Source organism: Bos mutus, chromosome 18 (assembly GCF_027580195.1).
Source record: "Bos mutus isolate GX-2022 chromosome 18, NWIPB_WYAK_1.1, whole genome shotgun sequence".
NCBI classification, from domain to species: domain Eukaryota; kingdom Metazoa; phylum Chordata; class Mammalia; order Artiodactyla; family Bovidae; genus Bos; species Bos mutus.
In genome coordinates this window covers 52,507,596-52,535,069 of record NC_091634.1, presented here as the reverse complement: position 1 = coordinate 52,535,069, position 27,474 = coordinate 52,507,596, and the positions used below count along the sequence as shown (strand labels likewise).

The 27,474-nt window shown below is 45.5% G+C and overlaps 1 protein-coding gene across 2 annotated transcripts in view; it reads left to right on the top strand.

The window, feature by feature from the left end:
- CDH13 (cadherin 13) overlaps positions 1–27,474 on the top strand; it is a 1,011,871-nt gene that overhangs the window by 966,935 nt on the left and 17,462 nt on the right. For both annotated transcript variants that reach the window (XM_070388650.1, XM_070388651.1), the window contains one exon: positions 14,889–15,031. In XM_070388650.1, coding sequence (XP_070244751.1) covers positions 14,889–15,031 — 143 coding nt within the window. The remainder of the gene's footprint in view (positions 1–14,888; positions 15,032–27,474) is intronic.

The window sequence follows — 27,474 nt, the reverse complement described above, 5'->3', positions numbered from 1 at the left end:
ATGAGCCTTCGTTTGACTCAGCGTATGTCAAGCAGGCAAAAATGAAAGAGAATCAAAATACCCTGTTATTTGGGGGCCCTCTGCCATTCATTAGTAGAATATTCTGAAGCACATTGTGAAAAGGATGTTTGCTTTTTGTCATTTTTCTGTGCTTCAATCACCTAGGAAACCATGGAGAGCTCATGTCCTTGAAGATATTTCTCTTGCATATAACAGCTTTATGGAGACATAATTCACAAACCCCACAATCTACCATTTTAAAATATACAATTCAGTGGGTTTTAGTATATTCAAAGAGTTGTGCAACCATCTCCACAATCAGTTTTAGAACATTTTCTTTACCCCAGAAAGAAATCTATTCTCCTTAACCATCACCTCCATTCTGCCTCTCCTCTGCCATAGCAACCACTAATCTTCCTACTCATCTACTACTAATCGATTTTTGGTCTCTATGGATTTGGCTAGACTGGATATTTCATATGAGTGAAGTCACACAGTGTATGACCTCCTTAGGTTTTTGGTCTTTTTAGAAAGACAGGAATATGGAAACAGAACTGCTTACTGTCTCAAGAAAAGACATATTCATCCTTTTGCCATAAACTTTATGAAAGTTTCAAATGCATAGAAATGTTGAAATAATTTTGCAGTGAGCATTCATTCACCCATCACCCAGATTCTACTGTTTTCTTCCACTTACTATATCGCAAATCTACCTGTCTCCCCCACAGACTACCACTGTAGTGGTGGGCATTCAAGGAAGCAACTTCCAACCTTGCCATATTGAGAAGGAAAAATGCTCAATTCTTCACAATAAAATGTCAATGTAGGAGATTTTAAAAGCCAAGAATGTTAGTAAATTGACATTAGAAGCCCTGAAAGATAGAATTATGTTCAAAGGTTGGAGAAGGCTTGGAATAGCTTTCCAAGAGAGCATGTGATAGGGACATGAGGCCCAAGGACTGACCAGGTTTGGAATGACAGGCGTCTCAAAGGGACCAGCCAGCAGCCTGGCTCAGTGGTCCACAGTGAGAGAGCCAGGGAGTAAGCCTCACGGTTTAGGGAGATAGCAGCCTTTTCCTGAATCTGCTAATTTGGCTGGGGTTTTTTTATTTGGGAGGACTTTCTGAGATTCGGGGGTGTACATTTGAAGGCAAGGTACTTTTCATTTTTTCTTGCGCAGCACAAGCTTTTAGAATTGTGATGGTACCCAGAGCCCCAGCTCCTCCCAGACCAGGGGTCCAGCATCACACGCACAGACTCCCCAGGACTGTGGTCTGGATGGGCAGGAGTGGACCTGGTGCATGAAGAGAGGGATCAGGACATCTGGTGGGTGCTGAAACCACACGCCACTCACTCTCTGCCTCCCAGCCCATCCGCTCTCACCCTCTGGCCCCACAAGCCAGTGTGTGAGTGGTGTGACTCAAGGGTTGGAAGACACTGGCCTGTGTGGTGCATGCGCACGCGTGTGTGTGTGTGTGTGTGTGTGTGTTATGAAGACACATCTATTTTGTGTTACTACGAAGTGAGAAGTAAAGGTCTTGGCAAACAATTCAATAGCTCCTGCTGATAAGTGCAAGGTAATTCTTTTTAATGAGAGAGGTAGCCTTGATATAACTATATTAAGGCTTCTATTGGAACAGGAATGCAAAATGTTCATCTGGGTAATTTACTCATCAGTCACCAGTGTTTACCAAAAGCCAGCAGATACCCTGGGAGATGCAAAAGCACAGATAAACAAGACGTGTCTCCCAGACCACAAAGAAGTGTGTCCACTAGGGGGAAGCACACAATTAGGACATGTCATTTTATTGTATATAAGCTTATGATTAGGTTGGGCCATATGAAATTGCTGGTATTTGATGGGTTTTGACCACTAAAAAGGCAGCTTTGCGGTTCAGCCTAATATCTGAATAATGTTTTGTCACTTTGCTAGGGCTCCCATAACAAACTACTGCAGAACTGGGGGGCTAAGACAGGAGACACTTACTTCTCACACTTCCGAAGCTGGAAGTCCATGACAGAGGTTCTGGCGGACACAGTTTCTGGCGAAAGCCCTTTTCCTGGCTGGAGGACGGCCCCCTCCTTGCAGTGTCCTCCTGTGGCCTCTCCTCCATCTGTGCACAGGGTGGAGAGGGGTTGTGCTCAGGCCTCTCCTTCTTCTAATAAGAACACTAATCCCATCAGATTAGGGCCCCACCCTGCAACCTCAGTTAACCTCTATTATGTCCTTAAAGGCCCCATCCCCATATTCAGCCACACTGGGAGTTAGGACTTCACCATGTGAATTAGGGGAGAGGTGAGGGAACACAAATACTCAATATCACTCAGTCTTGTCCGACTCTTTGTGACCCCATGGACTATACAGTCCATGGAATTCTCCAGGCCAGAATACTGGAGTGGGTAGCTTTTCCCTTCAGGGGATCTTCCCAACCCAGGGATCAAACCCAGGTCTCCTGCATTGCGGGTGGATTCTTTACCAGCTGAGCCACAAGGGAAGCCCAAGAATACTGGAGTGGGTAGCCTATCCCTTCTCCAGGGGATCTTCCTGACCCAGGAATCGAACCAGGGTCTCCTGCATTGCAGGCGGATTCTTTACCAGCTGAGCTGTCAGGGAAGCCCTAACAAGTGTGTAATTAATATATTGTATGTGTGTCCATACACCATATATAGTATTACATATCACGTATAATCAGAGAAGGCAATGGCACCCCACTCCAGTACTCTTGCCTGGAAAATCCCATGGATGGAGGAGCCTGGTGGGCTACAGTCCATGGGGTCGCTAAGAGTCAGACACGTGAGCGACTTCACTTTCCCTTTTCCCTTTCATGCATTGGAGAAGGAAATGGCAACCCACTCCAGTGTTCTTGCCTGGAGAGTCCCAGGGATGGGGGAGCCTGGTGGGCTGCCGTCTATGGGGCCGCACAGAGTCGGACACGACTGAAGTGACTTAGCAGCAGCATCATGTATAATATATACATAAATATTTTTATGCAAAAAACTGTAAATTTTTTATTAAGATTGTATTAAATCTACAAATAACTTTGGGGGGGGAATTCACCTAAATTCACAGTATTTAGTTTTGTAAGCATGAGCATGGTATATCCATTTATTTAGGACTTCTCTAATCTGTCTTACCAATGTATTCTAGTTTTCAGAATATAGGTCTTGCATATATTTTGTTAAGAATTTTACAGGCCTTGACTACCTTAAATGGTATTATTTACATTTTATTTCCAATTACTATTTGCTAGTATATATTAATACAAGTGAATTTTGTGTATTGACCTTGCATTTTGTAACTATGCCAAAGTAGCATTCATGTTATTAATTTTTTTAATTCCTTCAGATTTTTATACCTGATTATGTCATCTGCACATGAGGGAAATTTTACTTATTCCTCTCTAATCTACATGCTTTTTATTTCCCAGCCTTATTGTACCAAGCTCAAACCCCCTAGTACACTGTTTAATAGAAGTTAATACATATACATTTTTGTAGACACACACAGACCACATATATAATATACTTCTATAGCAGTAAGGTTGCACAGAGAAGAGAAACACTGCCTTTGCCAAGAGGGAAATGGAGATATGGGGATGTCAAGGAAGACATCTTTATATTATTAGCTTTCGTTGAAAAAAAAAAAAAAGACTTTATTGCAAAAAGATTATAGGCTCGTGGTAGAAGTTTTAGAAATCCTGATATGAAAAAATAAGAAAGATGTAAATCCAACTAGCCAGACACAGGCACAACTACTCTTAAGGCCAAAGTCAGACAGGGAGGCATCTCAGCGCAGAGTGCGGATCCGGGGACGGGACAGATCTATCACTTACCAGCTGTGTGACCTGGAGTGAATCACATAGCCTCTCTGTGCCTCAGCACCTCCATTTGTACAGTGGAGCAATAATCCCAACCCCCATGAAGCTATTTGTGAGGGTCATATAAGTCGACCTGTGTGAAGCACTGAGGAAGTTTCGGGCACAAAGTTAGTGCTCAGTAAGTGTTAATATTATCTTCTATTCTGTCACTGTTATCATCACTGCCATATTCTTAACGTGGCTGCCACTAACATCCCCTTCCAAGGGGGATTACAAGTCCAGTGGTGTGATAGAAGGGCGTAGCACGCAGGGTATGGTGGGGAGAGGGATTTTGAAGCTGAGCTTGGACTCCAGAGGAGAGTTGTTACTGATGTTCGTGAGAAGGAGGCAGTGAGCACCTCCTGCGTTAGCCTGTGGGCATTCTCTGCTCTGCACATGAACCTCTATAGAATGTGGGTGAGGTTTTCACCGTCATCTCCATCTCTTGAATACAGTCGTCCTGCCATGCTGTGTCTCTCTCACCTCTTAAGGTCTACGTAGTGCCTTGTTGTCTGGGTAACCAACCACTTTTGATACCAGTTGTGTGCATGTGTGCTAAGTCGCTTCAGTCATGTCCACCTCTGTGACCCTATAGACTGTGGCCTGCCAGCCTCCTCTGTCCATGGGATTCTCCAGGCAAGAACACCGGAGTGGGTTGCCATTCCCTTCTCCAGGGGCTCTTCCCAGCCCAGGGATCAAACCTGCATCTCTTATGTCTCCTGCATTGGCGGCTGGGTTCTTTACCGTTAGTGCCACCTGGGAAGCCCCTTGATAGACAGTTACCTGGTATTTTTAAAATTTTTCTGTACTCAGCAGTGATGGAAGAAACGTTCTTGTAGCTGAGTAACTCTGCCAAATAAGTTTGAGTAATGCTTTGCTCTGAGACCCTTTCTGGGATATCCACAGTGTGGATCTATATTTTCAAGGTTCTGAGAAGTCCTGCCAAGGAGGGGCAAGCTTTGATTTTATTAATCCAGCATTTCCAAATTTTAAAAATTGCTCCCTTACTGTTTTTTTTGGCTAAATTATTGGCAAAGGAATTTCTAGATCAAAGGATACAGAGTTTTAAGGGACTTTCATTCCTTCTAAGAATGTTGTTTTGGGAACTGGCAAAGTTGGAGACAAAGCTTCCTTCTTGGCTAAACCAAGATGTTCTTTTAATCACAATTAGATGAAAAAGTTCAGACTCAAAAAGCATGTGTGATGTTCTTTTAAACATTCAAACAATCAAGACAAGTGCAAAGAATTACCTGGGCTTTCTTTGATTCTTTTGGGAAGTCAGCTTAGAAGAGGTTGATTCATCCAGAAAGCATTAAGTTTTCATTTTCTAGAATTCAGACAGGAAAACATGTTAAATGAGTAAAAGTGTCTCATACGGACTATCTCAGAGGGTCATGGGAAATTTTAAATGCTGCGGCAGACACGTGAGAAATGTCCATCGTAAATATTGCTTTTGATATAAAACAAGGCTCAAAGTAAATGTTTTAGATGGGCTGACTACTCCTCTTATATTCTGCCTCAATGCATCCATACTGACTCAGCAAACAGTTCCTAAACTTGCACCACTAGCTGGGCCCTAACTAGCCTTTGTCCTCTTGTAGAACTTATATTCCAGCGGGGAGATGGGCAGTGAGCAAGTAAATCAATGCTTAACCGTGTTAGCTGAGTGCAGCACACAGCCTGTAGGAGAGAAAACAGCATGATGGATGGGGGAGCCCCTGGGAGAGGCCCCTGAAACGGGCTGGGAGGGAGGAGGTGACATTTGAACTCAGGTCTGAAGAGTAGCAAGGAGCCAGCCAAGCAGAGAGCTGGGGACAAAATTCCCAGTGGAAACCAGCAGCTAAAATGAAGGCGGGGAGGGTGGAGGTCTACGGGCTTTGGATCTGGGAAGGGGAGGGTGGAGGTCTGAGGGCTTGGGGTCTGGGAAGGCACGAATGAGGAAACAGCTGGCGGACCGGGCAGTGGGAGGCTCAGAGGCCCAAGACATGTTGTCCCCCTTGTCAGAAGCTCTGTGACTCCACACCGCTGACCCTGTCAGGGCACTACCCATCGTCCCTCATGGACCAGGTTCATGGCCGTCTTCACACACCCTGCAAATCCCGGGACACCAACTCCTCAGAATTCTGTAACTATTTGCTTCCTATTCACTTTTCACACACTGGTGTTTGCTCATTCGCCCACCCATCCTTGACTAAGTCCTACAATGGGCCAGTCACATGACAGAGCACTGGACTTGGGCAGGGAGGAAGACAGCCCCTCCTCTGGGCACTTACCCCCGTGTGCCAAGTGCAGTGTCCAGGGATGAACCCCCTTGGTGAAAGTCTTCATCAGGGGCGCGAGCTTCCTGCTTTGCTCACTACAGTCTCCCCCGTCCCTAGCAGACCTCTGGGCTCCTAGCAGGTCTTCCAAAAATGTAGGGCATCAGTACCCAGGGCTGGGCGTGGGGGTCCCAGGGCTTCCCACATGGGGGCCAACAGAGTCACCTGTTAGGGGATGGCTCCTCTAGACCACAGGCCAGGCCAAGGTAGGTGGAGACGTGCTCTGGGCCAGGTCTCTCCGCAGGAAGCCCAGACCCTCTCAGCTCCTCCCCAGAACCATGTGGGTCTCCCACAGCCCAGCCTCGGTAAGAAACATTGTCTGGGATCGCTTGCCGCCTGGCCTCCAGAGGAGGGAGAAGGCCTGTCCCCTAAGCCAAGCAGGTGCTGGTAGGAACCTCCTCAGTGGCAGTTTGCCAGGTGGTGCTCACTGACCTTCAAGGCATGAAGCTGGTCTCCACCATCCATCTATCCCACTGCAGTCCCTGCCACAACCTCGCTCATCAACTTCTCAAAAGCGCCGACACTTTTTCTGAGCTTGGTCTGAGCTGAGCTGAAATGTTCAGGTGCTGAGCAGAGGCATGACCTGTCAATTAATCACCCAATAAAAATAGTCTGAGAACAAATGCAGTGGGGATTAGCTTTGCCTTGCTGGTCTTCTGACATCTGGGTTTGCTCTCCCAGCGAGCATGTTTCTTCAAGACAACCCACCCTGGAAATGGCACCTGGTTCAGACACCACCACGCCATCCCTTTGACCCACAGACATGGAACTCGACCTACAAGCTGCACAGCCCTGGGAGGAGAGGCCCCAATGTGGCCACACACCACTGGGGGCTTGGGCCATCTTGCTCTGAAACACCAAGACTAGTTGGTTTTATTTTGCTTTTTGGCCTTCTAATAAGTATTACTTATTATTAACTCTAATAAGTGTTAGTAAAGTTGGATAATCATTGGCCAGGTGGGGGTCGGGGGTTCTCACAAGCCACAGGACACTGGACTAGCACATCTACATGCCTGCAGAGTCAGTAAGAAATCCAGCCTCTGTCCTGGAAGTCGAAGAAAGACAGGCTGCTTCGTTTCAAGTTGGTCACCTGAAGTCTCCCAGAGTGAGTGTCGTGGGAGCTCAGGCCTGGGTCAGTCAAGCCATGTTGGAGAAGGCTTGTTCTTCCATCCATCCGTCCATCCGTCCGTCCATCCGTCCATCCAACCCCGGAGTGCCTGCTCTGTGCGTGCCAGGCACTCTTCTAGGCACCAGACACACAGGCGAATGAGACAGATGGAAGGAGGGGAGAGAGTTAGGCAGAGCCTGCAAGACATGATCAGGAGTTTGATTTTATTCTGTTCCCAGTGGGAAGTTATTGGAGGATTCTAAGCCAGAACTCACTCATATAAGATACAAATTGAAAATGGTGAATCTGGGGGCTTCCCAGTTGATCCAGTGATTAAGAATCCGCCTTGCAATGCAAGGGGCAGGGGATCAACCCCTGGTCTGGGAAGATTCCACATGACGCAAAGCAACGGAGCCCTTGCCCCACAGCTGGTGAAGCCTGAGGGCCCTGGAGCCCGTGCTTCGCAAGAGAAGCCACTGTGATGAGAAGCCCGAACACTGCTACCAGAGAGAAGGCCCTGCCTGCTGCAACTAGAGAAAGCCTGTGCGCAGCAACACAGATCCAGCACAGCCAAAATAAAGAAGGGAACATTTTTTAAAAAGAAAAATGGTGAATTTTCAATTGGCTGCTGTTTGAAGAACTGACAGTAGCAAGCAGAACAGAAGCAAAGAGTCAAGCACCACAGGGGTCCACGCAGAAGACACTTGCTAATGATCCCACCTCCTGCTTCCTGTGACAGAGCCGATAATGGACTCACAGCAAGCCTACCCGGGAAGGGAGCTCGGTGGGGGGGGGCTGTGCGCTGTTTGTCTGTCATCATGGAGTCCAGCAGAGGCTGGAACCAAGACTGATGAAGAAATATCAATAACCTCAGATATGGAGATGACACCACCTTTATGGCAGAAAGCGAAGAGAAACTAAAGAGTCTCTTGATGAAAGTAAAACAGGAGAGTGAAAAAGCCGGCTTAAAACTCAACATTCAGAAAACTAAAATCATGGCATCCGGTCCCATTACTTAATGGCAAATAGATGGGGAAACAGTGGAAAGTGACAGACTTTAGTTTCTTGGGCTCCAAAATCACTGCAGATGGTGACTGCAGCCATGAAATTAAAAGACACTTGCTCCTTAGAAGAAAAGCTATGACCAACCTAGACAGCATATTAAAAAGCAAAGACATTACTTTGCCGACAAAGGTCTGTCAAGTCAAAGCTATGGTTTTACCAGTAGTCATGCATGGATGTGAGAGTTAGACCATAAAGAAGACTGAGTGCCAAAGAACTGATGCTTTTGAACTGTGGTGTTGAAGAAGACTCTTGAGAGTCCCTTGGACTGCTAGGGGATCAAACCAGTCCATCCTAAAGAAAATCAGTCCTGCATATTCATTGGAAGGACTGATGCTGAAGCCAATGCTCCAATACTTGGGCTACCTGATGCAAAGAGTCGACTAATTGGAAAAGACCCTGATGCTGGGAAAGACTGAAGGCGGGAGGAGAAGGGGATGACAGAGGATGAGATGGTTGGATGACATCACAGACTAAATGGACATGAGTTTGAGCAAACTCTGGGAGTTGGTTACAGACAGGGAGGCCTGGTGTGCTGCAGTCCATGGGGTCACAAAGAGTCAGACGCGAATGAGCTACTAAACAAAAACAAGGGTCAGAATGTCCATAAGGCACCGACCAAGCTTGGTCCATGTGCCATCGCAAGATAGCAACTGCCAGGAGAGTGTGATGGTAGAATTGTAATCTGGTAGCACCTCATGCAGGAGGACCTCAGGACTCCACCAGGGGCTCCGGGATGCCTGGGAGGGCAGTCCAGGGCAGAGCCTGCAGGTGTCAGGAGCTCTTCCCCTTGTCCTCGTGGAAGGTCATGGCCTCCTGCTAAGCTGGGCAAGCTCTACCTCCATCTCCCCAACTCTAAGAGGTCCTGCCTAGGCCACTCACCGGGCAGCTCTTCCTGTCCATGTCTTCCCTTTGTGGCATCTCACCATCCAGGGAACATCCTTCCTGCCACTGAGATCGCCTTCCTGGGCCCTGGTTCCTGTGGAGCAGGACAGAGCACCGTCCCCATCTCTCCAGGAACCCTGTGCCAGCCTGTGTTGTGTGACTGAGCCTGGACTCTGGGACCACATGTCCTCCAGTCTCCTCTGCGTGCTTTGTCAGGAGACGGGAAGTACGTATTCAGAGCCACAGCTACATGAGCTACGCCAGAACACTGCCGGGAATTCTCTGCCTTCTGCCAGGAATTCTCTCCAGCTCTGTTTATAAATAAAATGGTTGATTTGAATCACCCAAGCAGATATTTCATTTAACGTAGGGGGCCCATTGGGCTGGAATTAAGTGAGGAGCTATATTACTTTGCAAAATCTTTAAACTAATTTATTTATTTTAATTGGAGGATAGTTCAGTTCAGTTCAGTTGCTCAGTCGTGTCCGACTCTTTGCAACCCCATGAATTGCAGCACGCCAGGCCTCCCTGTCCATTACCAACTCCCAGAGTCCACTCAAACTCATGTCCATCAAGTCGGTGATGCCATCCAGCCATCTCATCCTCTCGTCCCCTTCTCCTCCTGCCCCCAGTTCCTCCCAGCATCAGAGTCTTTTCCAATGAGTCAACTCTTCACATGAGGTGGCCAAAGTATTGGAGTTTCAGCTTCAGCATCATTCCTTCCAATGAACACCCAGGACTGATCTCCTTTAGAATGAACTGGTTGGATCTCCTTGCAGTCCAAGGGACTCTCAAGAGTCTTCTCCAACACCACAGTTCAAAAGCATAAATTCTTCGAGGCTCAGCTTTCTTCACAGTCCAACTCTCACATCCATACGTGACCAATGGAAAAACCATAGCCTTGACTAGATGGACCTTTGTTGGCAAAGCAATATCTCTGCTTTTCAATATGCTGTCTAGGTTGGTCATAACTTTCCTTCCAAGGAGTAAGCAACTTTTAATTTCATGGCTGCAATCACCATCTGCAGTGATTTTGGAGCCCAAAAAAATAAAGTCTGACACTGTTTCCACTGTTTCCCCACCTATTTCCCATGAAGTGATGGGATCGATGCCATGGAGGATAATTACTTTGTAATATTTTTAAGTCTAAAATAAAAGCAAGGATTTTGCTATCCCATGCTGAACAAATGTGCATCTTCAGTGTGGTGGAAGTGAACCCAAGAAACCTGCAGAGTGGTCCTGTCAAAGTCTCTCTCTCCTTCCCACCAGCGCTGAGGCCCCCAGAGAGCTGGGCCTCTGGCTTGGAAGGCCTCTGGCCTGGCAGCTTCCTTCCCCACTCTGCCAGGGCCCTGCCAACAGTAAGCCCGCTTCCCAGAACAATGCAAGCCTGGAGCATGGTTAGATGCCCCCCGCCCCGCCTCCCCACTGGCCTGATCTACCGATCAGCCTGGCCTGCGTCTTTGACACTGACACCTGGAAGAGGCCAAGCCTTGGCAAGCTCATGAGCAGCTTCTGTGAAGCTACACAAGGCTGAAAGGAGTCTTGTTTTTTAATTTGATTTTTCTTCCCTTATAACAAGCAAAGTTCCCATCACAGACAAATTGCCTGGAAATTCCTATTTAATTAGGCGTGTGCATTTTTCAGGCCTAGAAGCACAGAAAATGTCCTGCACACCAGTACTCTTGCGCCAAAAGGTTATTAAAGAGACAGCTTTGAAAATGCAGAAACATACATAGAGTGCCTGGCCAGTCAGTCTCAAGGGCTCATCGGCCAGGAGGTGGGAAGGGCAGGCTGGGTGACGAGTGCTGGGCTTTCTTCCCCTCAGGGGTAGACGCGCCAGGGCTGGGGAGGGGCACAGCTACCTCGGGGGGCTTCCACAAGGTCTGAGTTTGGAGGCCACGGATTCAGGGAAAACAGCGCTGGGCACTCGGAAATTCTCAGTAAATGGAATGACCCCACCCTGCCCTCTCCATGGCTGCAAACCTGAGCAGATGCAGGAAGAGGGACATCCAGGAGATCTGGGGTCCAGGCGGACCTCTCCAGTATCTCGGTGGGAAGAGGCAACAGAGAAAGTCCATCAACTAACAGAGGAGGACAAGGGGCCCAGCAGGCGTGCAATTAAACAGCACAGTGGTGGAGACCTGGTTGCTTTTTCATATATACATAATTTTTTATTTATTGAATTAGTTTTAGCTGTGCTTAGTCTCATTGCTACATGGGCTCTTCTCTATTGGTGGCAAGCGGGGGCTACTCTAGTTGTGGCGCTCAGGCTTCTCGTTGCGGTGGCTCCTCTCGTCGTGGAGCATGGGCCGGGCGGTGAGAGGGCTTCAGTGGTTGCAGCTCCCGGGCTCCAGAGCACAGGCTCCATAGTTGGGGCACACGGGATCCTGGTTCCTCAGCATGTGGGGTCTTCCGGGACCAGGCATCAACTTTGTGTCTCCTACATTAGCAGGCGGATTCTTTATCACAGAGCCACCAGGCAAGTTCCCAGACACGGTTATTTTTCAAAGAAAATAAAATAGTGGGGTATTATCCTGTAAAACCACTCAAGCTCCTGCTTTCACTGGGAACGCAGTAGGTACAGACCTAAGCCACTGGGCATCGTTCTCAGGGGACAGCTTCCAGTCAACCAACCTCTGTAAGCTTTTTATTCATTATAACTCTTCCCTACACAAGAAGCCAACATGCTCATTATAGTGCGAAACTGCAGCAATCGAGGGCCAAAAACAAAGACAGGAGAATAAAAGAGTGTTCTTAGCCAATGTGGAATGCTAGATTACTTAATCCAGTTTTTATTTACAATATGAACTCTGAGTTAAGTAATCAGGGAACAAATTACAGTCCATTTAAATTTTTCATGATTTCAAATATATTGAACCACCACAAATCACTCCTGGGTCAACCATGAACTTGTTACCCTGTACGATGGGAAACAAATGTCACCATTCTTCATGCTTTCCATTTGCTTGATGTTCCAACCGAAAAAGAAAGAATGAAGTAACATCCCACGGGCAGCCACCTGCTCTGGGCGCTCCACTCCACCCAGGGAATGCAGAGCGGCCAGTACCTGGTCCTGGGCATGAACACACTGTATCCTGGTTAGGCTCCAGTGCCTGGAACCTGGCACACCCGTGTTGAGTTCCATCTCGGCTGCTTCTCAGCTGTGCCGCTTTGGGCAAGTGGCTAAGCCTCTCTGAGTCTTGGTTATCTCATCTTCAGAGAGGGATGACACCCACTTCATCGGGTTGCTGTGAAGCACAGAAGTCACTGTGGCGCCCTCTGTGAATGGCGAGCACAAAGCCAGGTTCAGCGAGCATGCAGTAACACAGCCAGCTCGAACCTCCTGACATTGAGACACTGATGAAGGCCTTGAGAAGCTGCGAAAGTGGCAGACCTATGAGGCCCATACGCCGCTCTTACAGGCATTTTCATCCATGCGCATGCCCAGCAAGGACTAGAGGATGGAGCGACTAACCCTTCTAACCAGGGACTCAAAGCAGGGCGCCGGTGGGGGGCGGGCAGAGGACACACGTCAGACGGGTCTTAGCAGATAGCATCTTGCCAGGTGGAAGTGCAAATTACTATCAAACTGAAAGGCGGATGTTTTTAAAGCAGTTCACTCTCAGGAGTAACATATACATTTCTTCTGTTTTGAAGAAATATGGAAATGATAACTGAGGCATTGAGAGTGGTGAGAAAACCTCCGTTAGCCTCGTTCATTCTCTCCATCTGTTCCCCGTCACAGCTTCAAAGCCTTGTTTCCCCAGGGCTCACCAAGTCATGCATTTCCAAGACACTCTGGGGGACGCAGCGGGTCACATCAAGAGAGCTCACTGGGCCCGGCCCAGTGGCCACTGGCACACACAGCGGCCACTTGGAGTCAGGCCTTGCTTGACCCTCAGAGCCACCACTAAGGCCACTGGGATTGTCCCACCTAACAGAGGAGGAAATGGATTCACAGAGAATCCGAGTCTTCTTCACTCCGAAGTCTCTACCTTTAACCCCACTGTGATGCTGACGACATGTGCAATTGGGCAGAGCTTGTGTGGAGGTTAAGGGCAGGGCCCTGGCTCAAAGTTCAGATCCCAACATTGCTGCACACTCGCCGTTGACCTTGGCAAAGGCATTTATCTCTCCAGGTGTGTGTTTTGTGGGGGGGTAGGGGATGGAGTTGCTTTTGTTTTGATTTGGTTTGCTTTCCCACTGGAATAATATTTATTGTTTTCCTTGGCAAAAAGTCGAAGTGCTAAATTTTTTGAAAAATAAAACATCCTACTTAAGTTTTTTTTTTTTTTTTTTTTAATATACAAGTTGGTTTGAAATGGCCAAAGTTCAGGGAAAACTAAGAAATCTACAGCCTGTAGTTTAATGATAGAAAAAATAAGACAATCACAGGGTCTGTAGCATCTAGCATCCTCTTAGCTGCCCACATTTCCCTAGCCACCCAAGTCAAAGACAGGACTCTCATTCAAAGACAAACAAGACAAGACTCTCATCTCTTACTTACTGTACCTTTCCACTGCTTGAACTTCTCACAGTGAGCATGTGTTACTTTTATAACAGCCTCAAAAATAAGAAGAACATTCTTTCTAATTTTTATTTTGTACTGGAGTGTAGTTGATTAGCAATGTCACGTTAGCCTCAGGTACACCACAAAGTGATTCAGTGATACATATACATGTGTCTATTCTTTTTCCAATTTTTTTTCCCATTTAGGTGACTACAGAACATTGAGCAGAGTTCCCTGTTCTATACAATAGGCCCTTGTTGATTAGCTATTCTAAATGAAGTAGTGTGTATAGAACATTTTAAAATTCTCTGATGGTTTCCCGTCTATCTAGAATTCAAACCCCTTAAATGATTCAGGTTCTTTGTAATCTGTCCCTCCAAATTCACTTCCTTTCAGTTTCCCCTGGAAAAGCTATGATCCAACCACAACCATCTACCTTCCAGTCCCTAAATATTTATTCATTCAACAGCTATCTATTGAGTGTCGTTTATGTGCTAAGCAGTGTTCCAGGAGATGGGGTCATGACAGTAAACGGATATCCTTGCTACTGTGAAACTAATATTTTAGTGCCTATCTCTGTTCCATGTTAATTCATAGTCTTTCCCCGACGTGTCTGTCCTCTCATTCTGTGACAATATCCCCCCATTCCCTGACAACACCCCCCCATTCCATCTGTCAGATGCCGCATCCTCTGTGAGGACCCCACGGTCACCCTCCATCACAGGTAATTCCTCTTCTCCCAGACATCCGTGTGCCCTGCCCGTACCTTCATGACAGTGCTTCTCCCAGCTGGTCTGCATACAAGATGCATCCAAGGTGTAAAAGGGGGGAAAAAAACTGGACTTGAACTCAGGAGACAGGCTGTGAACCCTGCCACTGTGAGAGCTGGGCAGACACGAGCTCCTTCCTTCCAGGCTTGTCACAAGGATAAAGGAGGTGCATGTACAGAACACTCAGCACAGAGACAGCCCGGAGTTAATGGTCAGTCATTACTTTCTGGATGAACAACTGCACTCTAACGATGTTTTTGGATTTGTATTAAAAATTATCTGGCAGCTAGCATGGGAGCTTGTGCCCAGCACTCTGTGAACATTTTTTGAATCTATTTTGAATACAATCTGTCATTGTTTGGGGATTTTTTTTTTCAGGTATTCCGTTTACAAGGATCCTGCAGGCTGGCTGAATATCAACCCCATCAACGGGACTGTGGACACGACTGCACTGCTGGACCGCGAGTCCCCGTTCGTCCACAACAGCGTCTACACTGCCCTCTTCCTGGCAACTGACAGTGGTGAGCAAATTCTTAAACTCCAATAAGTGTGTATTTTCAGTTCTAAATATATCTTTCAGTTCAGTCAGTTCATTTCAGTCACTCAGTCGTGTCCGACTCTTTGCGACCCCATGAATCTCAGCACGCCAGGCCTCCCTGTCCGTCACCAACTCCCGGAGTTCACTCAAACTCTTGTTCATTGAGTCGGTGATGCCATCCAGCCACCTCATCCTCTGTCGTCCCCTTCTCCTCCTGCCCCCAATCCCTCCCAGAATCAGGGTCTTTTCCAATGAGTCAACTCCTCGCATGAGGTGGCCAAAGTATTGGAGTTTCAGCTTCAGCATCAGTCCTTCCAAAGAAATCCCAGGACTAATCTCCTTTAGGATGGACTGGCTGGATCCCCTTGCAGTCCAAAGGACTCTCAAGAGCCTTCTCCAACATCACAGTTTAAAAGCATCAATTCTTCAGCGCTCAGCTTTTTCACAGTCCAACTCTCACATCCATACATGACCACTGGAAAAACCATAGCCTTGACTAGATGGACCTTTGTTGGCAAAGTAATATCTCTGCTTTTCAATATACTGTCTAGGTTGGGCATAACTTTCCTTCCAAGGAATAAGTGCTTTTAACTTCATGGCTGCAATCACCATCTGCAGTGATTTGGGAGCCCCAAAAAATGAAGTCTGACACAGTTTCCACTGTTTCCCCATCTATCTCCCATGAAGTGATGGGACCAGATGCCATGATCTTAGTTTTCTGAATGTTGAGCTTTAAGACAACTTTTTCACTCTCCTCTTTCACTTTCATCAAGAGGCTCTTTAGTTCCTCTTCACTTTCTGCCATAAGGGTGGTGTCATCTGCTTATCTGAGGTTACTGATGTTTCTCCCAGCAATCCTGATTCCAGCTTGTGCTTCTTCCAGCCCAGCGTTTCTCAGGATGTACTCTGCATATAAGTTAAATAAGCAGGGTGACAATATACAGCCTTGACGTACTCCTTTTCCTATTTGGAACCAGTCTGTTGTTCCATGTCCAGTTATAACTGTTGCTTCCTGACCTGCATCTAGGTTTCTCAAGAGGCAGGTCAGGTGGTCTGGTATTCCCATCTCTTTCAGAATTTTCCACAGTTTATTGTGATCCACGCAGTCAAAGGCTTTGGCATAGTCAATAAAGCAGAAATAGATGTTTTTCTGGAGCTCTCTTGCTTTTTACATGATCCAGTGGATGTTGGGAATTTGATCTCTGGTTCCTCTGCCTTTTCTAAAACCAGCTTGAATATCTGGAAGTTCACGGTTCACATATTGCTGAAGCCTGGCTTGGAGAATTTTGAGCATTACTTTACTAGCGTGTGAGATAAGTGCAATTGTGTGGTAGTTTGAGCATTCTTTGGCATTGCCTTTCTTTGGGATTGGAATGAAAACTGACCTCTTCCAGTCCTGTGGCCACTGCTGAGTTTTCCAAATTTGCTGGCATATTGAGTGCAGCACTTTCACAGCATCATCTTTCAGGATTTGAAGTATATCTTTACACTTTTACAATTCTTCTGTTAGGCCTAGAGGTGTTCTTGGTAAGAACAGAAATGCGTGAGGGCAGGGAAGCAAAGTGCATAAACACACAGTGAATCAGTAAAACACCCAAGTCCTGCAGTCCCTGGGTCTTTGTCTAGATAGAGGTCAGAGCAGTGAGCTCACCCTGTTCCATCTCCGGCAGGCACCAAGGCTCAGAAGCCAAGCTGATGTCCTTCATCCTGGCTCCTGTTCTCATCTACTGGGACAGTTCTTTTCCCTAATGCAAGTTGAAAGAAAATCCCAGGGGACATCAATGATCCTGATGATTGAACTGTCCCCACAGCTTTGTTCCTCTTATGATATACACCACAGAAAGACATCAAGTCCCCTCAGCTAGTACCTTTGTAATCACAAAACAATTCCTGTTCATTCAGAAGCTAATAATACAATATCCACAAGCCAGACTCTGTTCCAGACACTGGAGATAGAGTCATGAACAAACAAAGATCACTGTACTCGCGCGGCTGGCACACTCATGGAGAAAGGAAGGAATCTGACTAAAATACATGATGTGCTTTTAGGGGAAAGAAAGTAATACTATTTATGTATGAAACAGGGAAACAGGAAGAAGAGATAGCAAACAAAAGGATGCTATAGTTTTAACTAGACAGGCCTGAGAGACTTGCTGAAGAAACATGAAGGAAGTGGGGATGGGACCCCTGAAGCAATCTCAGGGAAGAGCCAGGAGGCTGGGGGCCAGAGCAAAGAGGGCGGTGGTCCAGGATGCGGATCGTGGAGGGTCGCGTGGGCCCCTATATGACCCTTGGCTTCTACTTTGTGTGAAATGGACACCACTGCCAAGTGCCACGATCCTGCTGCTGCTCTGTTGAGACAAGGAAATAAGACCGAAGTAGGGACACCTCTTAGGAAAACTGAGGACAGTCTAGGGAAGATGGTGGCTTGGACCACTAATAGAGGAGGGGATAAGAAGGGGTCAGAGTCTGGAGATAGTCTGTAGATTTCAGATGCAATACTAACAGGATTTGCTCCTGGTTGAGATGAGGGGCATAAGAATTCGTTTTCAAGTATATGAAGCTGAGATGTCTACTGAATCAATCACACAGGAAGTTTCGCTCTCCCTGTAATTCCTGGAAGCCAGCTGTTCATAGCTGAAGACTCAGTTCTGAGTCCTGTAAGTATATTGAAATAGATATTTATAGGGTTCTTTATATGTGCCTTCACTCCCCTATAATGGGTGAACTGAGACTTCTTGGAGGCTGGGTACTTCCATGCACACCAGATGGGAGAGCACATCTGAGAAGTGAGCAATCGGTGCGGCTCACAGTAGGCAGAGTGGGCTCCACAGTGAGTCCACCTTAGAGTCTGGCCTTGAAAGGCAGGGAGGATGGGGTAGGTGGCAGGGTCGGAGGTGGGGTGACTGGGGCCACAGAGCGGTGGAATCTAAACTAAAAGGGGGTGTGGCTTGGGAGGTAAGAAAAGGGTTATATCCCCGTGCACAAACGTGGAGAAATGCATTTGGATGCATATGGAAAACAGCTTCAAGACAAGTCGTCTGAGGAAGCAGGCACCCGAAGGACCCCACATGCTCTTGAGGAGGAAAGTGACTGATGAAAGAGCGCATGAACACTCGTCAGCAGAGAGCTGGACCAGACCCTGTGCGAGGTCCTGGAGACTCGGAGATGGACAGTACTTGTGCTCAGCAAGCTAACGAGCTACCTGGCGAGTTAGACTAGCAAGCAGCAGATGACCAAAGAACATCACATCTGTCCTACGGGAATTAACCAGAGGAGCTCCAGACCATCCAGTCTCAGCGGTGGTCATGGGGAGCTTCTTGGTTGAGGGGATCTCTAACCCGAGTGATGAAGGATAAGTTGAGGAAGGGCAAGGTGTTCTGCTAGAAGCCTGAAAGAAAGTGGATATGTGAGACCCTGAAACGTTGCTCAGTGTGACTGGAGGCTCCAAATTTACAGAGATAAGGGAACTGGATCTTGTGTGGAATGCCCAGCTCCTATCACATGCCGGACTTTGAGCTGGCACTCATGTATCTGTGCAATAGATCATACATTAGGTCATTCTCCATAGGCCATGCTGAGAAGCTTGATTTGATTCTAAAATTCCTCCAGGATAACTGTACTTTAGGAAGGTAACCCCCATGGCAGTGTGGAGAATCAGTCAGGTCATGATGAGACATGAGGTAAGAAGGTCCTAGAGAGCTGTGGAGAAATCAAGGTAAGAGAAGAGGTGGAAGTAGTCTGGGTGGACAGAGTCTAGAGCTGGGAAACACGTTGAAAGCCATCACTCGTATCTTAGTTAAAGGGATCATGCAGCCTGGTGGCAACAGAAGCAAATTAGAAAGGGCGAATCCAGAAAACATCTGGATGTAAGAAACAAGGCTTTGAAAACAACCCATACTCAACATGAAACAGAAAAAGGTGATAGTAAGTTTCTAGTCAGAAATCTAGTCCATTAACCGAAACAGAACTGGTTTCAGAGGACTGTTGCCGCGGTGTCTGTGTGGGGTGGATGCTGAGATGAACCCATGAGATGCTGCAAGGCAGGATGAAATAGAGGCCAGGAGGCTTTTCTCAGGGACTCACGATGCAAGAGAGACGGGCACCATCAGAGCAGATATGTTTTGTGGAAGGAGCAAGTCTAGACAGGGATCAGCAGTGGAGGACAACAAGCCAAGGAGGTTTAAAATGCTGTTCCAACAAATGGTGTCAGTGAGGATCAGCTGAAGTAATGATGTCAGAGTTCCAAGAACCACATAAATGTATCTGTACATGTAGAGAAAATTCTCAGCTAAGAACACCATGAAGGAAGTTTGAATACTTTATGCAATTAGTCATCCAAAAAAAAAACCTAGAAATGAAGTAAACTTTAATTTTTGCCAGAGACAGGTGTGACTGGGCAAGCTGCTTATGGATTCTGAGATTCAGCTTCTACTTCTACAAAATAAGGAAGATAATTTCTGCTTATAAGGTTGTTGTGAGAGGATAAAGTGCTGGGCCCTCTACAGTTCCCATCAAGAGTCATGGTGAATGTTCAATAAATGTCAGTCCCACACCAGTGGGGTTATAGGAAGAAAAGAATGGACCTCAAGGAATATACAGTTTGAAATGTATTTCTTCTCTAACTCCATTAATGCTAATATCAGGCAAGGAAACTCAAAATCTGGCATCACAGATGTTTCCAAAGTTTAGAAACGTCCCTGAAGATGGAGTGGTAAATAAAAAACAGGTTGGCGTCACTATACAGAGCCATCATTAGAGATGATAATCTCGAACAAGGCCCAAAAGACTTAGAGCAAAAAAAGAGAATAAATTTTAAAAGACCTCATAAATCAGAGAAACTTTTGTTTAAAGTCTCCTTGTCACTCACAAAAACCTTATCTCTGGGTATTATGTTCCACCAGGAAAAACCAACACTTACCTGTGAGATCAAAGTTAATAGTACTAACAGATGTCTCAATGTTAAACAAATTAAGAATTTTTACTAATTTTATAGAAATTCAGTGTATTTGATGGGATGAAAGTATAATGAATTTTTGTCGTGAGGGTAGCTAAAACAAAATAAATTCTCTTCAAACAAGGAGTCAAGGGCTTCCCTGGTAGCTCAGCTAGTAAAGAATCCACCTGCAATGCAGGAGACCCTGGTTTGATTCCTGGGGAATCAGGAAGATCCCCTGGAGAAGAGATAGGCCACCCACTCCAGTATTTTTGGGCTTCCCTGGTGGCTAAGTTGGTTAAGAATCCGCCTGTGATGCTGGAAACCTGGGTTCAATCCCTGGGTTGAGAAGATTCCCCTGGAGGAGGGCATGGCAACCCGCTCCAGTATTCTTTGCTGGAGAATCGCCATGGACAGAGGAACCTGGTGGACTGCAGTCCATGAGGTCTTAAAGAGTCGACACTACTTGAGCATAGCACAAATAAGGAGTCCCTCAGGAATTTATGCCAAAACATGTCGATAAAGTACATGGCTGTGGGAACTTTCTGGTAGGATATAGTAGACCCAATGTCCCTACTGCAAAAACTAGGAAAATGTGGCTAGATCACAAAAGTCTTCATTGTAAAGGCATCAGAGAGCTGCAGACGCAGTGACACCTAAATCAACTAAGAACTGAAACAGAAAAAAGGGAAGAACTGTTCTAAAAGGAGTATACGGCCCCCAGCCATTTTTTCCTCTTGGGGGCCATTTTAGATTTTGGGCAAGGATCAGGCTTGATCCAGGCAAGGCCTAGGATGGAGAGAAATAAATGAGAAATACTTGTAACACTTATGTGACTGGTGTGACAAAGTGAAAACCTGAGGGCCCTTAAGCACACGGTTATAGATAAATGCCTTTTAAAGGGCAGAATGAAATCTCCCAGGGTCTCACTGAAACAAAGACCTAACAAAGCAAGCAAACTCACCTTAAACACACAGCCGTTCTCTCTTTAAAGCATTTGCCATGTTTTGAAGCTACAGGGGACTTGTATGCAGAAGACACCAGGCAAAGAAGAAGGGGTAAGGGATTTGAACAGATATTCACTACGAGAGATATACAAATGACAGTAAATGTATGAAGAGATGCTCAACACTCATCAAGGGAAAAAACTATGCAAATATAAATTAAAACACAAATTAATCAAGGAAATACAATGACATTCCAAACTCGGCACACCTACAAAATGACTGAACTGAAAAGATGGGGAATGCCGAGTGTTGGCAAGGGTGTGAAATCACTGGGACTCTCCCATCCAGCTGGGAGAAGTGTGGTCTGGTACAGCCACTCGGAAAGCTGCAAGTATCAAATACCACTGAACGCATGCATCCCCTGTGACCAGGAATCACATGCCTCGCTGTACATCCACCAGAAACGCATGCGTCTCTTCACCGAAACCCACACACCCGAGTGTAACTCCCAGCACTATTAATGCTAGCTCAAAATTGGAAACTATCCAAATGCCCAACAAATGTAGAATGAATGAATGGTACATTCACACAATCGGGTCTATACAGCACTGAGCATGAATGACGTGCAGCTATTGACAGCAAGGGAACGAATCTTGCAAACAACATTGAGCAAAAAGAAGGCTGAAGCAGAGGATCACATACTGAATGATTCCACTTATATCAAGGTCGAACAAGCCAAACTAATTCTTCCTTCAGCATTACTTGAGGGACTTTTTTTTACCTGAAGTGTATAGTTAGTTCACAATGTTGTAAATAACTATATATATAACTATAAAAGAGTATATATATTCTTTTACAGATTCTTTTCGCTTATAGATCATTACAAAATACTGAGTGTATTTCCCTGTGCTATATAGAAGGTTCTTACTGTTTATCTGTTTTATATATGGCACTGCGTATCTATTAACCCCAAAGTCCCCCATTTGTGCCTCTCCCCACTCTCCTCTTTGGTACTCATAAATTTGTTTTCTATGTCTGTTTCTGTTTTGGATATAATTTCATTTGTATCTTTTTTTTTTTTTTTAGATTCCACATATAAGCAATATCATATGATATTTGTCTTTCTTTGTCTGATTTAATTCACTTAGTATGATAATCTCTAGTTTCACCCATGGTACTGCAAATTCACTCATTATTTCGTTCTTTTTTAAGGTTTAGTAATATTTCATTGTGTATGTATATTACATCTTCTTTATCCATTCATCTGTTGACGGACTTTTAGGTTGCTTCCACGTCCTGGCTATTGTACATAGTACTGCAATGAACATCCAGGTGCATTTATCTTTTCAAATTATGGTTTTCTCTGCATATATGCCCGGGAGTGGGATTGCAGGATCATATGTATAGGTAGTTTTGTAAGGAACTCCTTGTATATATTGGACTCACTACCTGGGTGTGTTCAGATTTTGCAGTTTCTTCAAGCTGTGTCATTACAGAAAATGAATGTTTCTATATTTCAATACAACTTAAGAAATATATATATATATAAAACTACACAGAAAGCATGTCCCTGGTCCACTGTGCTTTCTCCAGGAGACTGTAACCATTCACGTGTTCTCTGAGTACCTGGTCCCTAGAGCTAGACTCTCAGCATCTTGTCATCCTAAGGAAGGACAATCCCCAGCTGCTGGAGGGCAGGGGGCAGGTGCCAGGAGAGTGGAGGACAGGAGGTCTGAGAGGGAACGAGGCGAAGTGCAGTCTGCAGTCCTGTAACACTTAGCAAAAAGCAGAGTGACACCATGATAGCTCCTGCACAAGCTCTACTCATTCGGTTCAGAACAATGGGAAGGCAGTGCCAAACAAGAATCTTTTGCGAACCTCTTAGAGACTAGAAGCTGTGAGATCAGAATGGAGGAATGCAAAAAAAGTCAGAAGCAGGGCTGCAAATCTATCCTGAGTTAAAAACTCTTTAACAGAAGAGTTTTAGAGAAACATTTAGAAGTTTTAGAAGAGTTAAAGAGAAAACTCTTTAACAGAAGTTAAAAACTCTTTGGACCTGTTTGCTTGCAGCTCCAGTGTGAGTCTATGTAGATTCTAGAATAGCACTTCATAATAATATTGATAATGCCTGGGATACAGATGATTTGAGGAGGAAAAGACACAGACAGAGGCTACAGATAGAGGCTAGGTTGCAACCCACAGAACACTGGAGGATGTACAAGGCAGTTTTTGTAAACTGGTATCAATTTTAATGAGCTATAAATTACCCAACAACCTTGTTTTTTTATAAGTGAAATGCTTTTGTTTGGCTAAAGCAGAACAGGCTGCTGTAGTTAAATGATTGGAAGAGTACAGCCTTTCATCCTATAGATTAATAAGGTGTGACCTTTCCTGTTGGCAAGCATTTTATCTTTAAAGATGGATATTGTCATTTACCTTATGTAGTCCAGATTTTCTGAAAAGGTTAAGACAGTGCCTTCAGAGTACAGGAACTCCTTCATTAAAGACTTAACAAACATAGAATCGCTGGCCTATCTTAAGAAAGGGGGAAAAAATAATGTTAATAATGGTTAAGGAAAATACCAAGATGCAGAGAGAGAGCATTCAGAAGTGCAGTCAGATGGCATCCCTCTGGGGCTGTGCTGACAAGGAAGCAAAGCTGCAGCAATTAGCACTGGGCAAATCCCAGGTGGTTACCATGCCTGCTCAGGTAATCACCAGAAAGGTCGGATCTGAGTCTCACTGTCTTATGTGGGCTGAAAGCTGCCACAAGCAATTTCTCCTCCGAGTCCAGGAACTACCCCTCGCAAGGGGCTTGTCCTGGGCAGGAAAGGCGGAGCTGGCCACTGCTTCTTGGCTCCCTGCCTTCTGCTCAGGACTCCATCAGGCTGGTCTTCCTGCCTCCTTCTCACCTATGACCTCAGCTTTCACTCCTTCTATTCTGAAATTGGGTAGGGTTCAGTGCATGACTGTTATTGAATGGCTGTTATACCCTCAGAAGATCTTAAATTGTGACTCCAAATGCCAAAGACAAGTATTTTGCTTCAAGAAGTTCAAATGCCCTTGCTTTCCAGCACCCAGCTTATGCAGAGAGTTTAAAGAAAAAAGAAAAAAATTATCCCCATTAGTTCTTCCTAAGGCTCAGTGCATACGAAATAGTTTGAGCCAGGAAATACATACTATCTCTAGCATCTATATGAAGTCTTTATATGATTATCAAGTGTTGCATCCCCATCTATTTTCATTTAAAAGAATAAGGGGAAAAAACAAGCCAAATTATGGCTAAATTCAGCAGCATGTTTTCATTACTTAGCAACTTGTATAAAGTATGTTTGAGTCTGTCGGTGAAAAATGTGCCGTGGGCAACCAAGAAAACAGGCAGAGAACCAAGTGTAACAGCTGTACAATTAAAATGGAATAGACTAAGATCATGATTTTTCATGAGCTAAGATCTATCATGTCCTAACCTGTCTTTTCCCTCAGTCTCCTATATAATAGATGATCTGATAATGCCAGCCCATCAAAATTGAAATACTGTACAAAGGACTTTTAAATTGATTCAAAAAGAAAAAAAGTAATTTGGCCCCATAAGTGGAATGACCACTGAACTACTGGATAACAACAGCCCCCAAACTGGGGATAACGGGGGAATCTGAACTTCAAAATGATGCCTCCATTTATCGTCTTTCTCTTTCTGTAGATCAACCAAGCCTGCATGGGGGATGTAGTAAAATTATTTAGATTAATTCTACTTAAAAGATGCTAGTTTGGATAAAATCAAGCCATTAGTTATGATGGCAACCCAATTAAGCCAGTTTAACACCCCTTATCTCAGCTGTTATAGTAATTGAGGAAGAAAAATACATTGAAGACCCAGCCATCATTCCTCGTTACTTCAAGTACCAGTAAAATATCAATCACGTTAAAAATACTAGCTCAATTTTGTCACTGACAAAATGGCCCAATAAAAGAACTCTTGAGATCTCATAATAGAAGGGCTGTGATCAGAGCCATGTGTAGCAGCAAGTACACTCCACAGAGAGGGGGCCTGGCACTCTGCTCCCCTCAGAAGGAGCAGCACCCCAGCTTAGCTGAGGGCCGGCTCAGCCTGTCTCCCCACCTACAGGGTGCAGATAAACACCTGCCCTGCTGTGCTGTTACAAGGACGGGAAATCCTGAATGCAAACTTCCTGGTGACTTATAAGTCCTTAAATATTATAAAATTTAAATATTTAAGTGAGCCTACTTGAGGTGAGTCACAGACTGATTTTTCTAAATGTATCATTACAAAGTCATCAGTATCTGAAACAAACTATGAAGTGTCATCTGATGACTATGCTAGTGATGGTCTGAACATTTTTCTAGAGAAGGGACGGGCTGCAGAGCCCTCTACTGAGAGTAGGGTTCTGAATCAGAAAATTAGCCAGAAAATGCTGCTTTCTCCATGGGCATCAATGCATGGAGCTTGTTCTGTCTGAATGGGGAGAGGTAAGCTAACCTTCATCTACCTGACGGCAGGACATTTCCACGCTGACCAGTCAAATCAACCATCTTAAACATAGTGTTTTCAAACATTCATTGTGGGGAAAAAAACTGATTTGGGCATTAGAATGCTGTCTGCAAATGCCCATCTCTGCCAGCTCAATTCATCCTGCCAAGAGGTCTCTTAGCTCCTCCTCCTTGGTGTTCCCTCTTCCCCAGCTTGGGTAATAGCGTCACCATCTGCATGGTCCCCAAGTAGAGCCCCATCCCCACTGATGCTCCTCCCCCATCACTCCCTGTCCCGCCTCTGCTCTCGCATCCCCACAGCCCTCACCTAAGCTCCCACTGTCGGTCCTTGTTACTGCCCCGGCCTCCCAACTGCTCCTCCCTGCCCTCCCTCCGCACTCAAGTCCTCTCCTCTCCCTGCCTCCAGCACCCCGGCTTTCATCAAGGCCAACATCCAGCTGAAAAGTCTATGACCGCTTCTTCCCACAACTTCTAGCCACAGGATTTCCTCCTCCTAGAAGAACCTTCTCCAGCCATCTTTTTATGGAGACTTCTGAGCTCTCCCCAGACAGTTAATTACTCCACGTCATAAGCTCCCGTGATATTTTATCCTCACTTCTCTTCCTGCACTTACAGTGTTATCTTGCATCAGTTTACATATCTGTCCCTGCCACATGGTTAGTATTTCAACAATAGACACCCTGCACGGTTGACTTTTGTGCTTAGCCAACCCGGCACAGGGCAAAGTCACAATAAATAATTATGGGCTGAATGAATGAAATGAAACTGTCACGTTTAGAAATGGCCTCCAAATCAATTCTTCCCCTATTTTTGCCTTGTCTTTGGTTTCTGTAAGATGGAAGCAAAAAAGCCAAACGCTGGAATTAAAAAAAAAAAAAAAACAGTTTCAGCTTTCAAATTATTTCTCCTCCTAAAGAATTGAGTCTGAATTATGTGAATAATCGCCTCAGTTCTACATCAAGTATTAACCATGGAAACCTGACGCTGTAGTTTGCAAATCTATTTTCTACCAAGTTTTTGGTTGGTTTACTACTAAATGTTTTCAGCATATAAAATGAGATTGGCAAGATCTCTATTAACACAGCAATAAAAAAAAATGCTTATGAATTAAAAAGCGACAAGATTCTTGGCTTACAGGGCACATGCCAAAAAAAAAAGCGGACCTGTAAAACAGTGATCCTGCAGAGCCATAGTAAATAGAACATAGGGATGAACTGAGTAATATGAAGGGTCACCCTGCAGAGAGGGGTCCTGGTTGACTCCCTCTTGTGAGCACAGGTGAATGTAGCTTAGAGCCCTGCTCACATGAAATAAAAGACCTGGCATTGCTTTGCTCACAGCTACTTGGCAAAGGTTCAAGAGATGCCCAGACGTGCAGAAGGACCTGGGGGGGGAGTAGATTGCCCCCGCCAGTCACCTTGCCCTAACAAACACACCTCAGAATCCAGCAAGGGCACCCAGCCTTCACTTAGTGGCCACATGTGAACTGTGGTTCCCCATGAACTCACCCATCCTCCCGATTTTCCTTCCAGAATTTGGGCCTCAAGCTTCCTTGAGATGCTCAGCTCAGGTCTCCCTCTTGGTCCCTGGAGTGGACTCCCTGCTCTGAATTCCACAGATACTCCCTCCCACATACACACGTGTTTCTCCCCCAGGTGGGGGAAGGGAGGACACTGTTCTCAGAATAGAGGGAAACCTATGGAAATGCAAACATATGTGATTGTAAGTATGGAAAGAGCAATTTTCAAATCAACCTGAATTAATTCAAAACTCAGCCCAAGGAGTTCAGGCTTTTTGAGCACGAGCCACCCGTTCTCCTTGAGCAGCACTTTCCAATAAACACTGAATTTTCCTTTACCACAGATAATAATAATAATTTTTTTTAAATCTACCAGCTACCTATTCTAATAGGACATGACAGAGAATAGTCCTGATGCTCAGAGTCTGGGGAGCTCAGAAACGAGCTTTCTGTCTTTCCCTCCTCTCACTTTCTCTTCCTGCATATTATTCTCCATTGCAGGCAGCCTCACTCTG